The 18068-nt window shown below is 49.4% G+C and overlaps 2 protein-coding genes across 2 annotated transcripts in view; one reads left to right on the top strand and one right to left on the bottom strand.

The window, feature by feature from the left end:
* RAB37 (RAB37, member RAS oncogene family) overlaps window positions 1–18068 on the top strand; it is a 56985-nt gene that overhangs the window by 18387 nt on the left and 20530 nt on the right. The window lies entirely within an intron of this gene.
* Window positions 1660–17010, bottom strand: CD300LF (CD300 molecule like family member f). The gene is made up of 8 exons (XM_058705043.1): window positions 16978–17010; window positions 16716–16866; window positions 7151–7480; window positions 6146–6248; window positions 4553–4665; window positions 3459–3481; window positions 3028–3177; window positions 1660–2536 (listed from the first exon to the last, which is right to left on the bottom strand). Exons 1-8 carry the CDS (start codon window positions 16993–16995, stop codon window positions 2381–2383), a joined length of 1044 nt encoding a protein of 347 aa, XP_058561026.1. The 5' UTR covers window positions 16996–17010; the 3' UTR covers window positions 1660–2380.

The raw sequence follows: 18068 nt of genomic DNA, 5'->3' as shown, positions 1-18068 counted from the left end.
TAGCTGAGAGGGAGAAACAATAAACCCACGTGCCAATAATGAATTTCATAAAGCAGTACCCACTATGAAGGAGGTAAAACAGGGCAATGGGGAGATATTAAGGGTGGTGGCAGGGACTACTGCCATTAGGGTGGTCAGAGAAGGCTGCTCTGGGAGGGGACAATGTGAGCTAAGATGTGATGGTACAAAGAAGCTAACTAGTCTGGGGTGCCTTGGTGGCTCACTCGGTTAAGCGTCCAACTCTTGATTTTGGTTCAGGTCATGATCTCGTGGCTTGTGGGATCAAGACCCAGCACAGAGCCTGGTTGGGATTCTCTCTCTCTCCATCTCTCTCTCTTTACCCCTCTTCCCCCTCTCCGGCCCCACACGAGTGTGCTCTTTCTCTCTCTCTGTCTCAACATAAATAAACATTTAAAAAAAGAAGAAGCTAACTAGTCACACATCTGTGGGAAGAACATTCCAGAAAGAAGATACACAGCAATTGTCAATGCCCTGAGAAAACAGCAAGCTTCATCTTGTCAGAAGGACAGTGGCTGGAGCTGGGTTCATAGAGGCAGACAGGGACCCATGTATCCCCTGGACCTCCTGGGCTGCAGAAGAAGGCACCAGAAGGTAATAAGCAGTGAGTGACCACATCTGTGCTCTAAAAAGATCCCTCTGGGGCACCTGGGTGGCTCAGTCAGTTAAGCATTCAACTTTGGTTCAGGTCATGATCTCATGGTTCATGAGTTTGAGCCCCGCATCGGGCTCTGTCCTGACAGTGCAGTCTGATTCAGATCCTCTGTTTCCCTCTCTCTCTCCCCCTCCCCAGCTCACACTCTCTCTCAAAAATAAATAAGCATTGGAGTGCCTGGGTGGCTCAGTCAGTGAGACATCGACTTTGGCTCAGGTCATAATCTCTTGATTCATGGGTTCAAGCCCGCATTGGGTTCTGTGCTGACTGCCCAGAGCCTGGAGCCTGCTTTGGATTTCGTGTCTCCCTCCCTCTCTGCCCCTCTCCTGCTTGTGCTCTTTCTCTGTCTCTCAAAAATAAATAAACATCAAAAAAAGTTTAATAAATAAGCATTAAAATTTTTTTAAAAAATAAATGAGCTCAACCACTATTTTAAAATAAATAAATAAAATTAAAAGATCACTCTGACTGCTGGGAGGAGAATGGACTCTGGGGCTGAGAAGGAAAGAAGGACGACAGGCAGGGGACTGGATGGTTGCTTGGACTCGGCTGGTAACCACGGAGACAACGAGCCATGCTGGGACTCAGGACATAGTCTGGAGGGAGAGGTGCCAGGACTCTAATTAGAGACTGGAAGTCCGACACCTGTAAATACTCGCTAACTGTCCCTGTGTGAGTGGCTCACGCACACACTCTCCTCCTTAGACACAGGGCAGGATAGTGGCCCCGACTCCAGACTCTGGAGCCGAAGTACCCAAGTTCAAATTTCGACTTATCCACTTGCTAACGATAAAACTTGGTAAGTCACTGAACCTCCCTGAACCTTGATTCCTCATCAGTAAAATGGGGGCAATAACAAAGGAGCCCTCATAGGGTTGTTGTGGGGACTCAAAACTAGTTACTGCGGGTAAAGCATTTAGGGAAGGTGCCACATAGCATGTGGATTTCCTATTGCTGCCGTGACAAATTACCGCACATTTACTGGCTCCACTAACACAATGCCAATTTATCCTCCTACAATTCTGAAGGCCAGGATTACAAAGTCTGTTTCACTGGACTATAAAGTCAGGGTGTTGGCAGGCTGGTTCCTTCTAGAGGCTCCAAGGGAGAATCCACTGCTTGCCCTTTCTGGCTCCTGGAGGCTGCTGGTCACATCTCTCCAACCTCTGCTTCTGTCATCTGCCACCTTCTCTTCTTGTGACCTTCTTGCCTCCCTCTTACAAGGAGCCTTGTGATTATATTTAGGGCCTACCTGGATAATCCAGAATACTCTCCCTATCTCAAAATCCTCAACTTCACACAGCCACGTAGCTCCTTTGCCATGTTCCCAGGTTCTGGGGATGGGGACATAGATAACTTTGGGGGCCATTATTCAGCCCACCATATGTGGTAGGCAATAAATAAAGGTTAATTATTACTATTATCATTATCTTTATTACTCCCTTGGCAGCTCCAGAGCCTATCCCTAAGCCCCTCCCAAGTCGTGTGAGAGGAAAAAGGATGTAGAGAGACTCCCGTCTACCTCTCTAGAGTCCCTTGAGACCAGGCCCTGAACCCAGATGGAACTGGAAGTGACGCTAGCTGGACCAGACCAAGGCTTCAGTCACCATTTAGTCCCCATGAAGTGACTGGGGACAGAAAGCAGACAAAACAGGAACATGTTCACAGGCCTTGTGTGGGGTTGGAGAGGGGGGCCTGGAGCTTAGGCTAAGGCTTCCTTATGGTGCTATATTCCATGGACTCCTCAGGGTTCCTTCTGGGAACGTGGGTGACGAGGACGTCTGTGTTGCTGTAGGTTGGCTCCTGATCCAAAAGCTCCCAAGACAGAGCCGCATAGGAAATGTTCTCCTTCGGAAAGGGGGCCTGCAATAAAGATGCCCAAGGGGTCAGAGAGGCAGGCAGGAGGTTATGCCCATGCATGGAGGAGGCCTTGGATGAGGTGGGGAAACAGAGCCTTCTGGGCTTCTGAAGGCTCCTCCCAGACACTTCAGCTCCTGTTGCCTTCCCTCTGCCAGCTCCCTGAGCTCCAACCACAGCAGAAGACCTTCCCTCGACTCTGAACAAGGGCAGCACCCTTCACAGGGAATTCTAGGTCACAACCTGTCTGGGTTGTGACCCAACCAGCATGAGGGCCATGTCTGATGGGACTCTGCATCCTCCAGTGCCAAGGACTGCTGTAGAGACATGTCCAAAGGCCAAAAGTCTGGGGAGGAGGGAGGTGTGGAGGGGAGCTCCAGAGGCAAGTCTTTCAATGGCTGTGGCTTTGCCCAGCACCCGCCCTTCTTCCTCTGTGCCCACATGGGCAGGAGAAAGCCTATCTGGCTCCAAGGCCCACAGCAGCCCCAGGTACACACCATGGTGACATAATCCACTTCCTGCTGGTTTTCCAGGGCAGAGGAGGAGGGCTTTGTGCAGGCCTTCTTCTGGGAGGAGCCGTGGGAGGTTCCGGTTGGCTGTAGGGTCAGGTTTGCATAGCAGAGGTCCCCCTCCAGCGGCTGCATCACCTGGGAGAGGAAGTTGGTCGTCTTCCACAGAGGGTTACGGGGCCAAGCTTCCCTGTGCCCCCCTCTCCCAGCTTCCTCTGCAGCCCCCATGCCTACCCCCTTCCCGCCCTCCCCCCTTCTGTCTGTTTCCAGCATCCCATCCTCCCAGGCTCTGCAGCTGGGCCGTGAGCACAAGGACACGGTTTGTCTGATAGGTTTGGACAACAGCGCTCCGGGGACAATGAGGAAAGAGAGGAAGGCGCGATCTGGTGTCTCTGATCTGACCTCAGAAGCTCTCTTACCTGCCCTGGGGATGGCTCAGCAGCTAAAAGACAAAAACAATCAAAATCAGAAAGCCCGTCTCCAGACTCACAGGGCCCCCGGGTCTGGGGAAGAGAAATCTGGAAGATAAGAGGTGGATTCAGCTCCAGACTCAGAGACGTGAGACCTGGTTCCGATTCTGACTCCTCAGATGACACACTCTGTGACATTGGTCACTACCTCTCCAAGCTGCCCCTTCTCCACCTGAGAAATAAGGAGACCTCGCCAATCTTCCCCACATCGAGGAACTGTCATCAGCTGATCTGGTGGCCCTGCCAGCCCTTGGTGCCCGTGTGGTTAAGTTTCCTGCTGGGCAGTTGCAGGCACATATAACTTCTGCCGGAAGTCCTGCCCGAGATGCCCCCGGGTCTCCACCATCATCCATCATTCGGGAGTCAACTCAAAGTCATGCCTGCCTTCCCAGCTACCCCGGGTGCCGAACCCCTCCCTCCCCAGCTCCATGGCCCTTGATTTAGGTCTGTCTCGTCTCCTGTGATCCACCCAATTCCGGTTAGTCTTTGAGTGGGCCAGGGGCTGCTGGGCAGCTGAGCCCATCCCTTCCTTGCATTTCCAGTTGCTTGGCTGTGCCTGGTACACGGGTGCCCCATGCAGGCTGCCCTCTGAGTGGGGTGCAGGAGCTAGGTCAGAACCTTATGGACCAGCTTTCAGTGCTGGTGGTTCCTATTTCTCTCTGCCCCTCGGCCTCTACCCCTGATTCTCCCCCCACCCCCACCCCACCCCCATTAGAGGCAACAAAGAAACAGGTTCTTTTCTCCTGGTTCTTAGTTTCAAAAGCCTAGATACTCAGGAGCACAGAAACTTAAAACTTAGGCCCCAGACATACATCTAGGAGAAAAGCAGTGCTCCCCGCCCCTCGCCTTGACTACAAGAGTCCCCAGGCTATGGCAGGAGTGGGGGGACTGGAGAGCACCCCAGGAGACCTCGGGTCCTTGTGGGTTCTGAGAGGGGAGGGGTGCATTTACCCTGAGAACGTGGAGGCAGAACCAGCCATCGGCTCCCCCCACCCCGCCCCCCACCCAGCCCCAGCTCAGCACCAGCGGCTGAGTCTGATCACCTTTCTTCTGCTGCTTCATCATTCTCAAAGCCAAGAGTGAGGCCGCCACCAGGAGAAACAGCAACACGGCAAAGATGAGGGGAAGCAGGATGCTGAGGTTAATGGAGTCAGCACTGGAAACAACAGAAAGACACCATGCGCCCCGGCCTGCCTCCTGCTTCTGGGCCTTGCCCCAGCTGCCTGGAAGCCAGGAAGGCCAACACCTTTTGACCTGGAGGCCTGTGATTTCCAGCCTGGGAATCCCACTCGTGAGTGCCCTCAGAGATGGTAAAAAAATTTTTTTTTAAAATTTAAGGAGAGGAGGGTTCCACAGGGTTTCAGTGGGTCCAGACACCTAATGGAAACTATATGGCAATGAGCTCTGGAAAGGTCTCCCTGCTTCTACGCTTGTCCTGCTGTACTGGATCAAATAGTGTCCCCCACCCCCACGATTCATGTTCATTCCCAACCTGTGAAGGTGACCTATTTGGAAATAAGATCTTTGCAGATGTAATCAAGTCTAAATGAGGTCATACTGGATTAGGATGGGCCCTTATCCAATGGCTGGTGTCCTTACAAAAGGGAAATCTAGCCACACACAGGTATGCACAGGAAGACCCTGTGACAACAGAGGCAGAAATTGGGTTAATGCTCCCACAAGCCAAGGAGCCCCCCAGATGGCTGGCAAACACCAGAAGCTGGGAGATTGGCATGGGAATGCTTCTCCCTTTGAGCCCCAAGAAGAGGCCAATCCTGAGGCACCTTGATCTCATCCTTCTGGCCTCCAGAACAGTGGGAAAATAAATGTCTGTTGTTTCAGTGGCCCAGGATATGGTGCTTTGTCATGGCATCCTGAGCAAACTCATACAAAGACTATCTCTTATTTGTCACTAGTCACAGAATTTGTAGAATGAATTCATTCTACATAAGTGGGGCGGGGAGAGAGAGAGGGAGGGAGGGAGAGAGAATCCCAAGCCGACCCCATGCTGTCAGCTCAGAGCCCGATGCAGGGCTTGATCTCACAAACTACGGGATCATGACCTGAACAGAAACCAAGAATCAGACGCTTAACCACTCAGGCGCCCTGTTAGCTATTACTTATTAAAAGAAGGTTAGTAGAAAGAAACTTTTGAAACAGAAGGCAAATGGGAGAGAGAAAAAGAAGGGATTCCAGGCGAGAGTAGATAGATTGGAGACCTCCCATTCGGATTCTACAGGAAGGCCGGGCAAAAGGAGATCAGCCTATCTAGAAACAAGGTCAAGAAGGCATAGGAGGAATTGGAAAGAGGCCTCTCAACTTCTAGAAAGCCACTTTGGCTGCACTGGCCAGGCAGGCTACTAAGAAGCATGAGAGAGACTGTTTCTTCCTCTATAAAATGGGAACATGTGTATCTGCCTTCTCCTCCTCGTGAGTAGGGTCAAAGAATTAAGAGGCAATGGACAAGAAAGCCCTCTGTGAGCTGTCAGGTGCTCCTGAGATGGGACAAATCATCAATACCACTGTTCTTGCCATAACGGTAATTAAGGGAACCCTAGGACTGCAAAGGGTACCCCTCCATTGGAAGAGTTCAAACCAAGCAGACCACAGGAAACAGCACACCGGAACTGGCTTACCTGCCATCGTAGTGGTGGCTGGTCATAGTCGGGGGGCCTTTGGTCTCTGCTGGCGTTGTGGACATGTGGGCATTTGAGCTGGTGGTTGACACTGTAGTTGGTGCTAGGCATAGACCAGATTATACACTATTCAGCCTGCTAACCTGCCCACAGCCCTGCACATGGCTCTGAGCCCAGGGGGAGCCTGGAGCTGGGCCGTGGGAAGGGAAGGGCCTATAGCCTAGACCGCTCTTTTCTCCCTGACCCCTAGGATACTCAGCCTCAGAGGCAGGCAGGACTGGGTACAGGTCCAGGGAGGATGTTGAGCAGGCCCTGGAAGGATTAGAGGGGGCCTAGTGTTACCTCAGGACAAGGGCAGCTGGAATTCAGCTGGACTTTAAACATTCACACTGCCTATGACAAGGCCTTTGCCAATGCCTTCCCCAATCTTATTTATTCAAAAAGGACAGGAGCAGAATTAAACAGCTTTTTCACTGTGGAGGCCATTCTGAACCTCAGGAATCAACTACACCACCACGACTATGCCGGGGCCCTTCCCCCTGAGAGTGGCACGGAACAGAGCAGGGGAATAGCCGCTATGAAGTCCCGGCCCTAAACTCCAGAAAGAGCAGGGACTCAGGGTACCAGAAGTCCAGGGAAGCCTTGGCAGGAATTGGGGTCTCTGGATCCCCTGGAAGGAGGTCCCTTTGTCCTATGGGCTGAAACTGGGACCATCACCTTGATCTCTGTTAGCAATAGACTCAGGCACGGAGCCGTGCAGAGAAACACATGCCCAGACAAGCTCAATCCCATCCTGGAGGAGAAGCTGGGAGCCAAGAGAGCATCTAAGAGAAGCCCTGTCCCTCTCAACCCCAAGGGGTCAGTCGGGTTCTCAGAGAGCTCAGGACTCAACCACCCTGTGTGACCGTTCACTCTGAGTGACACTGAAGTCACTGGAGAGGAACCTTAGAGCCCAGGACAGAGTGGGCCCTGAAGGCACACAGCCACACTTACACATACTCTTACCTGGGTGGACGGTCACTTTGACTTCGACCCCAAGGTCAGTTCCATATCTCTCAATCCCACACCAGTAAATATTTGCATCAGTTTGCTTGAGCTTCTCCATGGTCACAGTGAAAATGAGGTTTTCCTGATTGTCCTTGATGGACACATTTTTTCTCTGTACCTCCTGCTCTGACCCATCGGTTTTAACAAGGATCCGGCAGTTTCCCCAGTTGGCTCCTCGACACCACCACTTCTTGCTCTTTTTCCACGTTTGTACATAGTGACACTGCACTGTCAGTGAGCCCCCCACCAGGCCTCTGACTGCTTCTGGACCCGAGATATCAGATGAGCCTGGAAAACACAAATCCATGTGCCTGTCACCTCCCCATCTCACCTCCTGAGGAAGAGCCACAACCTCCTGCATCACAAATGATTCCAATAAACCCAAGGACCTCATGAGTTGAGTAACAGTCAAAGAAGGAATAGACCTTCCACAACACAGATCTTTGTCCTTCAAAACTCCACTGGGTCAAATCCATCATAGAAATCACCTAAGAACACAACTACAGATCTCAAAGAATCAAAAATGTCAACACTGAGCAATGACAGCTTCCTATAGTCCACCCCACCTCCTTCCCGTGGCCAAAGTCATCTGAAGAGCAAATTACTGAACGAAAGCAAGACCCCAGTACATTTTGGCCCACTCTCCTCATGCAAGATGTGGGCTCTGTGGTTTCAGACCTTTTCATTTTTCTAGAGTAACCAGGAATCTGGATTTTATATGGAACCTCTCCATTTTAAAACACTGGCTTGGGGCGCCTGAGTGACTCAGTCAGTTAAGCATCCGACTCTTAATTTTGGCTCAGGTCACGATTCCACAGTTCACGAGTCCAAGCCCTATGTCAGGCTCTGTGCTGACAGTTCAGAGTCTGGAGCCTGCTTCAGATTCTGTGTCTCCCTCTCTTTCTGCCCCTCTCCACTCGCACTCTGTCTCTGTCTCTCTCTCTCAAAAATAAATACACATTAAAATTTTTTTTAAATAAAAATTGAGATATAATTCACATATCATGAATTTTACTCTTAATTTTTTTTGAGTGAAGGGGGAGAGAGAGAGAGAGAAAGAGAGAGAGAGAGAGACAAAGCAGGGCTAACCCAAAGCTGGGCTCGTGCTCACCCGACGTGGGGCTCAATCTCACAAACTGTGAAATCGTGACCTGAGCCAAAGTCAGAGACTTAACCAACTGAGCCACCCAGGCACCCTTTACTCTTAATTTTAAATCATCTACTCTGGTGTTTTGGGGATATTCACAGAGTTTTGCAACCATCACCTCTAATTCCAGAACATTTTCATCACCTCAGAAGAAACACTGTACCTGGTATTTGCTCCTTTGGTAGAACAAGTCTACGTTCTGTCTATAGACTTCTCTACTCTGAAGTCCACATTTCGTATAAATGTAGTCATACAGTGTATGGCCTTTTGTGTCTGGCTTCTTTCACTTAGTGTAATGTTTTTAAGGCTCGTCCATGGTATAGCCTATGCAGGCACTTCATTCCATGGTAGGGATAGGCACACAGTGTTTATCTGTTCATCAATTGATGACACTTGGGTTGTTTTCCCTTTTGGGCTCTTATGAATAATGCTGCTGTGAACATTGATGTACTATTGGTATTTGCCTAGAGATAGGTTTTCAACTCTCTGGAGTATAATATACCATAGGAGATTTAAAAAAAAAAAAAAACTGGGGAAGGGGACAGTTTTGCACAAGTGTTGCTGGACCCTTTCACCTCTCCACATGCTCCAAGTAGGTAAAGATAGGGAGACTAAGAAGGTCAACACAAAATAGCAAATCACTTCTTAAACTAGAGGAAATTAGAAGTCTTTATAAAATCTCTGAATGAAAAGGGGAGCCTGGGTGGCTCAGTCAGTGAAACATCCAACTTCAGTTCAGGCCTTGATCTCCCGGTTCGGGGGTTTGAACCAAGCGTCGGGCTCTGTGCTGATGGCTCAGAGCCTGGATCCTGCTTCAGATCCTGTGTCTCCTCTCTCTGCCCCTACCCCGCTGGTGCTCTGACTCTCAAAAATAAATAAATGTTTAAAAAAAGGTAAAAATGTCTGAATGAAAAGGGGCACTTTCTAAATTAAAAAATTAAATTTTCATCACAGAGGAGTCAGTGAATCTGACCACATATTAAAAAATGTAACACTTGGACATACCAGAAAACAGACTGAATGGAGGCAAAGAACACACTGCAAGAAATATTTGAAACAAATAATGTAGAAAAGGATTAAGTCATTTTTTTAAAAGAATATATAGGGGTGCTTGGGTGGCTCAGTCAGTTGAGCATCCAACTCTTGATTTTGACTCAGGTCATGATCCCAGGATTGTGAGTTCGAGCCCCACATCGGGCTATCTGCTGTAAGCACAGGGCCCGCTCTGGATCCTCTGTCCCCCTCTTTCTGTCTCAAAAATAAGTAAACATTATAAAAAAAATTGATAAGGGGCAAGAAAAGGCAAGTCACAAAGAGGAAATTCAAATGGATAGTAAAATTGGAAATGTTCAATTAAAATATCTAGCAAATGAAAACTTTTTTTTTTTGCAAATGAAAACATCTTAAAGTGATGTCATTTTCATATAAAATCAACCAAGTTTTTGTGACTACTATGTTGCTGACATGGGTGATGTGGAATGGATATTCAGACACTCAGAGAAGCTGCTGGGAGGTATGTCACCAGTTCAACCATTACAGAAAGTAATATGGCAATTATGTAGCAAAATAATCATGCCCTTTGCTCCACTGATTATATGTCTAGGATTTGACAGAGAAGCTAACAAAAATATATGCGCCAAGGGATGCCTGGGTGGCTCAGTCAGCGGAGCATCCAACTCTTGATTTCTCCAACTCTTGATTTCAGCTCAGGTCACGATCCCAGGGTCATGGGCTTGAGCCTCATATTGGGCTTGGAGTGTACTTAAGATTCTCTCTCTCTCTCCCTCTTCCCATCTTTTCTGCTCGCTTGCTCTCTCTGTAAAATTAAATTTAAAAATTTGGGGGGCACATGGGTGGTTCAGTCGGTTAGGTGTCCGACTCTTGGTTTCAGCCTAGATCGTGAACTCGAGGTTTGTGAGTTGGAGCCCCATGTCAGGCTCTGTGCTGACAGTGCAGAACCTGCTTGGATGTTCTCTCTCCCTGTCTCTCTGCCCCTCCCCCACTCGCTCTCTCTGTCTCTCTCTCAAAATAAATAAACTTAAAAATATTTTATTAAAAAATTTTTTTAAATTTATGCACCAAGATTCATTACGTAATTATTTAAATAGCAAAAATAAAGGAAACAAGGTTAACATCCACCAACTGGGAAAATAAATATTCAATAAAATGTAATGCAGACACTGATAATTTGCTTAGAAATACTGTTAACTGTGTGGAAAATCCTCCTACGAAATTAAAATGGATTTTTAAATCTCATATACACTATAGATGCTGGAGAGGATGTGGAGAAACGGGAACCCTCTTGCACTGTTGGTGGGAATGCAAATTGGTGCAGCCGCTCTGGAAAGCAGTGTGGAGGTTCCTCAGAAAATTAAAAATAGACCTACCCTATGACCCAGCAATAGCACTGCTAGGAATTTATCCAAGGGCTACAGGAATACTGATGCATAGGGGCACTTGTACCCCAATGTTTATAGCAGCACTCTCAACAATAGCCAAATTATGGAAAGAGCCTAAATGTCCATCAACTGATGAATGGATAAAGAAATTGTGGTTTATATACACAATGGAATACTACGTGGCAAGGAGAAAAAATGAAATATGGCCTTTTGTAGCAACGTGGATGGAACTGGAGAGTGTGATGCTAAGTGAAATAAGTCATACAGAGAAAGACAGATACCATATGCTTTGACTCTTATGTGGATCCTGAGAAACTTAACAGAAACCCATGGGGGAGGGGAAGGAAAAAAAAAAAAAGAGGTTAGAGTGGGAGAGAGCCAAAGCATAAGAGACTGTTAAAAACTGAGAACAAACTGAGGGTTGATGGGGGGTGGGAGGGAGGGGAGGGTGGGTGATGGGTATTTAGGAGGGCACCTTTTGGGATGGGCACTGGGTGTTGTATGGAAACCAATTTGACAATAAATTTCATATATTAAATAAATAAATAAATAAATAAATCTCATATACAGTATAATCTCAACTAACTTTTTAAATATGCACAGAAAAAAAAAGATTGAAGGGAAATAAGTTAAAATGTTAAATTAACATTGGATTGGAGAGCCTGGGTGGCTCAGTAGGTTAAGCGTCCGGCTTCAACACAGATCTCGCGGTTCATGGGTTCAAGCCCCACATCGAGCTCTGTGCTGACAGCTTAGAGCCTGGAACCTGCTTTGCATTCTGTGTCTCCCTCTCTCTCTGCCCCTCCCCTGCTTGCCCTCTGTCTCTCTCTCAAAAAATAAATAAATATTTTTTAAAAATTAGGGGCGCCTGGGTGGCGCAGTCGGTTAAGCGTCCGACTTCAACCAGGTCACGATCTCGCGGTCCGTGAGTTCGAGCCCCGCGTCGGGCTCTAGGCTGATGGCTCGGAGCCTGGAGCCTGTTTCCGATTCTGTGTCTCCCTCTCTCTCTGCCCCTCCCCCGTTCATGCTCTGTCTCTCTCTGTCCCAAAAATAAAATAAAAAACGTTAAAAAAAATTAAAAAAAAATTAGCATTGGGTTGCCTTGGGCATTAAGATCAGGGACATAGGGTTTTTTATTTTTCCTAATTCTTTTTTTTCTGTACTTCCCTAAGTATCCACAATGAGCATTTATTACTTTCAAAATGATTGGGAAAAAAATAATGCCTGGACAGGGCTGTTTCATGGCATGGTAAGCAGAATAATGGCTCCCAAAGGATGTCTACATCCTAATCTCCAGAGCCTGTAAAATATGTTCAATCTCACGTGGCAAAAGGGGACTTTGTAGATGTGGTTAAATAAAGGATCTTGTGATGGAGAGATTATACTGGAGTATCTGGGTGGGCCCAAATCATCACAAAGATCTGTATCAGAGGGGGCGCCTGGGTGGCTCAGTCAGTTAAGCGTCCAACTCCAGCTCAGGTCATGATCTCGCAGTTTGTGGGCTCGAGCCTGCGTCAGGCTCTATGCTGACAGCTCGGAGCCTGGAGCCCGCTGCGGATTCCCTGTCTCTCTGTCTCTGTCTCTCTCTCTCTCTCTTCCCCTGCCCCACTCATGCGCGCTCTCTCTCTCTCTCTCTCACTCTCTCTCTCTCTCTCAAAAGTAACTAAACATTAAAAATTTTTTTTAAAAAAAAGCTCCCTATCAGAGGGAAGCAGGAAGGCCAGGGCCAGAGGAGAAGGGACATTGAAGACTGATGTGGGGCCACACACCAAAGACACAGCAGCCTCTGGAAAAGTCAAGGAATCTGATTCCCTCCCAAAGCCACCCGAAAGAATGCAGCCCCGTTGACCTTTTTAGACTCTGACTTCCAGACTCTAACACTATAAATCTGTGTTGTTTTAAGTCACTAAGTTTGCGGTAATTTATCTGGCAGCCTTAGGAAACTAATAAGGTGGCATTAGCCTATCTCACCTGAGCACTGGTGTTGGACCTGACTCTTGAACTGTCTGTTCCACTCGCTTCTTAGAACCGTCTGTCCCGGCGCCCCCTCCCCACCAACCTCGGCAGAGCTCCCGCCCTGCTGTCTGAAGCCTCCCGACGCAGAAGGCACCCCTGAGGCCCACGGAGCAGCATCCTCAGCAGGCATGGTTACTCGCAGACTAGCTGACGGGGAGTAGTCCCAGATGAGGAAGAAGCTGGGCCCCAGAGGGAAGTGACAGCTTCACCATCAGTGAGTGGCGGGACTGGACCCCTACGCCCACACAGCACAGGACATCAGCCAGTCTCCACTCTGGGCCCCGCACACCTGAGTCTTGTCCACTGTCTGCCACCACTCATGGCGAGGCTGAAGTTGGACAAAAGGGCTAACTTTTCTCTGAAGATATAGGGTAATTAAAAATCCCTTCCTTTCTCATACAAAGTAGTCTGCAAAGTCCAATGGGATACCCTGCTTCGTAGTTGTTTCTTGTATGCCTTTAAAACAATAAACTCTTCATTTTTCTTAATGATTTTTTTTTTGAGAGAGAGAGAGAAAGAGAGAGAGAGCAGGGGAGGGGCAGAGAGAGGGAAACAGAGAATCCCAAGCAGGCTCCACCCTGTCAGGGCAGAGCCAGATGCAGGCTCATGAACCGCAAGATCATGACCCGAGGGGAAGTCGGATGCCTAACCCACTGAGCCACCCCGGGCGCCCCAACAATAAACCCTTCAGAAATGGGAAGTGGTGAGGGGTAAAACGGTAGCTTGTTATGGCGAGTTCCGTGGGAGAGGCTGGTGAAGGGGGACAAAGCTTCACAGCGCCCACCGTGGCTGCTTGGCACCCAGCTGTGCCTGCGGGCTTCCCACCGCTGTTCCCACTCTGCCTTGGTCACGCGCTCCCAAGCGCGTGCACGTGCGTGCACAAGCGCACCAGCCCTACTCTCACATCTGCTCACCAACCTCCCCTGTTTCCAGATGTCGGGGAGAGAAAGAAGCAGTCTTTTATGCGCATTCGCTGCCCTGCTGATTTGCCTCCTAAGGGCGCATCCAACGTGGGCCTTCTCCGTTCCTACGACCCACCCCCAGCTCTGCCTTTACCAGCCTTGTGGTCCTGGACGCGTCACGTTCCTCCCCCACGATTCTTCTGCCAGACAGAATGATAGCCTCCCAATCTGCCCCACGGCGCTGTTGTGAAGCACATGACCAAGCCACATGACCCGTCTGTTCCTCAGACCTGCCCAGGCCAGACTCAAGTCCCTGTCACAGACTTCAAGCTTGCTGTTCCCTGTGCCTGAAAAGCTGCCCCCGGATCCTTCTCGTCCCCCAGGCGTCTGCTCAGCCCTCTTTTCGCAGAGGCTCCTTGCAGCCCATCTACAGCACCACCTCCCCCCTCTCCGAGTCGCTCTGCGTCGGGTCACCTAGCTCGGCTCTCCGCTGAGCCCACACCGCTTCTCGGAGGCATCATTTTCATTTCTCCAACTGATGGGACGGATGATCAAATTCGGCCATGAAAAAGAATCACAAATCACAAAGGGGCCTCCAATTGCCGTGAACACCCGTTAGAGCCTCAGATGCACACAATGCCTCAGGCTACCCGGAGATTTTCCTCGGGAGATCTACTGCTCCCGATTCTTCCCTCTGCTCCTCGACAGGTGGTTCACCTCCCATACAATTCACTCTTTTCAAGGGTACCACTCCGCGGTTCTTGGGGCATTCACAGAGCTGTGCTACCGTTGCCACATCTAATTCCAGGGCATTTTTATCACCCCAAAAAGAAACCCCTTACTCTTACCACACACACTCCCTTCCTCCTCCCCCCGCCCAGCCCCTGGCAGCCACTAATCTCCTTTCTGTCTCTATGAATTTAGGTATTTTGGAAATTCCATAGGAATGGAATCATACAATATATGGCCTTTTGCATCTGGATTCTTTCACTTGGCCTGATGTTTTCAAGGTTCATCTGTGTTATAGCGTGTATCAGTATTCATTTGTTTTTATGGCCGAATAATGTTCCATTGTACAGGTATGACACGTTTTATTTATTCATCCATCAGTTGGTATACATTTAGGTCGTTTCCAGCTTTTAACGATTGTGAATAATGTTGTCATGAACATTCGCATTTGTATACACCCGGGACGGAATTGCTGGGTCATGTGGCAACCACATGTTTAACATTTTGAGGACTGTCACATTGTTTTCCAAAGTAGCTGCACCATTTTACATTCTCATGAGCAATGTATGTGCTCTCCAATTAATGTGAAGCGTCTCGAATGTTCAGTTCTATGAAAAAGAAATATGGAGGGTGGGGTACAGCAATCATATTTGCCCCCTCCATGGGACACATTCAGTCGCTCAACTAATAGTTACTATTTTTCTGATCTGTGGATGCTATGGTTTCAGGCCCAAAAATCTCTGCCTTCCTGAAGTTTGTTTTCTCAAGGTGGGGGAAGGAAGAGTCAAACAGTGGAGAAAGGTAATGCAAGGGAATTGCAATTTTAATGAGGTTTGTTATTAATGAAGGCTTCAGTGAGAATCAAAGACATGCAGGGTGCGAGGGACTGGAGCCTGAGGCTATCTGAGGAAGAGCATTCTGGGCAGGGGGAACCGCAAGTGCAAAGGCCCTGAGGCAGCAGTGTACCTAGCATATTCAAAGAACATCTAAGAGGCCAGTGCAGCTGCAGTGGGTTGAACCGAGGGAGCAGAGTAGAAGCAGAGATTGGGGAGGTGGGGAGGTGAGAGAACCAGGGGCTGCACCGTGTAGCTTCTGGAAGGTCTCTGTATTTTTACTCTGAGTAGGATGGAAGGTCATTGGAGGGTCTCGACCAGAGGAAAGACAGGATCTGGCTTGCATTTGCCAAGGATCATTATAGGATGGGACAGAAGAGATGTGTGACCCCGGGTTTCGCCCCGGCACCTAGAAAAGATGGAATTGCCAAACATAAAGATGGGAGAGAAAGGAATTCGAGGGGGGAAAATATGCTCAGGTCACATTTGAAATGTCAACATCTTAGTGAAGATGTGGAATGGGCAGTTGATTAAAAGATTCTGGGGCCCAGGGTGATGTATGCTAGCAATAAAAAATTGGGCATCATCGGGGTAGAGGTGGTATTTAAGCCAAGAGAGGAGAGGGAGGGGCTCCCGAGAGAGAGGCCCAACACCGAGCCCTCTGGCCTCCAGCATTTCCATGTCAAGAAAACCCCCACCATTTTCTTTTCTTTTTTTTTTTTTTTTTTAGTGTTTACTTATTTTTGAGAAGGAGAGACAGCGCTTGAGCGGGGGAGGGGCAGAGAGAGAGGGAAACACAGAATCCGAAGCCGGCTCCAGGCTCCGAGCTGTCAGCACAGAGCCCCCGATGTGGGGCTGGAACTCACAAACCATGAGGTCATGACCCGAGCCGAAGTTGGACACTTAACCGACTGAGCCACCCAGGTGCCCCCACCCTTAATTTTTAATCAAAATGTTATCCGTCAATTTACAGTTTCCTTCCGCCCTCCGACTCAGCCCCTCGGTAACTTCTGCTGTTTCCTTCTACCCGAAATGCCTAGAACCACCTCTCCCTCCCTGTCTGCCCAACGCCCCGCTTTCCTTCCTCCAAAGCCCCCTCCACTCTCCCTTCTTTCCTCCCCCATAACACATTCTCAAAAGGGAGAGCCCAGAAGCAAGCGTTCGCCGGCTCTCCCGAGCCACCAGGGCCCCTCTGCTTCTCTGGGACCAGAGGGGCCCATCAGTCTGTGCATCTGGAATTATCAGCCCCCGGGTGGTCAGGAATTATGCCTTTTCTGCCTTGTGCCGGGTTCCTTTATGAAGGCACCCTTGACATTTCCACACTGGCAACGGTGGGCACCAAAACCCCGGGAGAGGAATAGAGTAGATGACACACACAGACTCACTACTTGGAGAATCTCCTTAGAATGGAGCCTGCTTCTCAGCGGGACCGCTTGCTGGGCCCCCTCCTTCCTGCCCCAGAAGCTCTTCTCTAGCACAGACCCAGGCCCCGCTCACCTGCAAGCTGGAAAAGGAAGAGGAAGAACAGGAACCCGTGCATCTTGACTTTGCCCGGGCCCCCCTTGGTGGAGCCAGTCAGCTCCGACTCGGCTCCCGCATCTTCCAACCCTTCTGCTTTCGCTCGTTCTTGCACTTCCTCCTTTGGCCACTTCCCACCAGTGAATAAGCAAAAAGCAGAAGGATGTAGAACTGGTGAGATCTCAAGGCAACGAGCAATGAAACAAGTCACAGTGATCATAAGCAAGCTTTTGAGAAATACCTTCCTGTCTGCAACCATGCTGGGGTCTCTAAAAAAGAGGACTCAGCCACTCCTTCTAGGCCTTGTGGAAGTTTGCAGACCTGGACCCCACAGGTCGGTCTGGTTCTTACCCAGTGCTTCTCCTCTGGCGAGAAGACTGGGCAGAGGGAACGCAGCTCCATCCCGGAGGCCTTGGAGAGCCAAGGCTGAGGGATACAATGCCAGAAACATGGAATTTCAGATGCAGCCTTGGGAGCCCAGGAGCTCAGCTGTGGGGGAGGTTGGGCCAAAGCCCAAAAGCCAGAGGAGAAATTCTAGACCAGAGATTAGAATGAGGGGGTGGAGGGTATCAAACCCCAGACTTCAAAGAAAAGGGTTCAAAGAGTAGGGGGATGTGAGCAGGGAACTCACGGTCCGATGGGCAAGAGGGGCCTCTGTCCTCAGAACATACTGGAAACTCTCTGCTGTGCCCCAGACCACCAAGTGAGAGCTTGTGGATATTGATACCAGCCTGACCCCTCCAGACACTTGTCAGTTCTACCAGGGGCTCCTTCCTGAAGAAAGTGGCTCATTGCTCATGGCTATTACCCCCTCGATCCGCACCCCCCACCTTACAATAACGACCTGTGGAAGTAGGAAGAAGGGCAACACCAACTTTGCCTGCCTTACTCCTTCTTCCTGGCAATTTTATGTCTGTCCCCCATCCTCCCCATCAGGATCCCAGCAGGCCCTGGAGTGGAGCCCAGATGCTAGGAACCCATAGGGCCCTTTCTCGTACCCCTGCTCCCGGAGCCACTTTTGCTCTGTGTCACGCATACCCTGTGACATCTTGAGAAGTGAGGGAGTCCCAAGGAGGGACGTAAGCCCCTCTCACCCTGATCAGGAAGGAGCAGGTACGCAGGAGGCTTGTTTGCATAGAAAAATACTCCAGCTGATAAGCCGAGCTTTTCCAGGATGTGGCCAGAGACAGCCTTTCACTTTACATATCTCCAAACTAAGATCAACAATCCTGAGTGAGGGCTCGGGTCAGTCCTCTGTCCCCACTGCTCGACAAGCCCGTCCTCTGCCCAGGGCACTGTACGGTTATGCTGAGAGACATTGGCCTCTGCAAA

This window comes from Neofelis nebulosa, chromosome 16 (genome assembly GCF_028018385.1).
Source record: "Neofelis nebulosa isolate mNeoNeb1 chromosome 16, mNeoNeb1.pri, whole genome shotgun sequence".
Classification (NCBI taxonomy): domain Eukaryota; kingdom Metazoa; phylum Chordata; class Mammalia; order Carnivora; family Felidae; genus Neofelis; species Neofelis nebulosa.
This window is presented reverse-complemented; position numbering and strand designations above follow the sequence as displayed.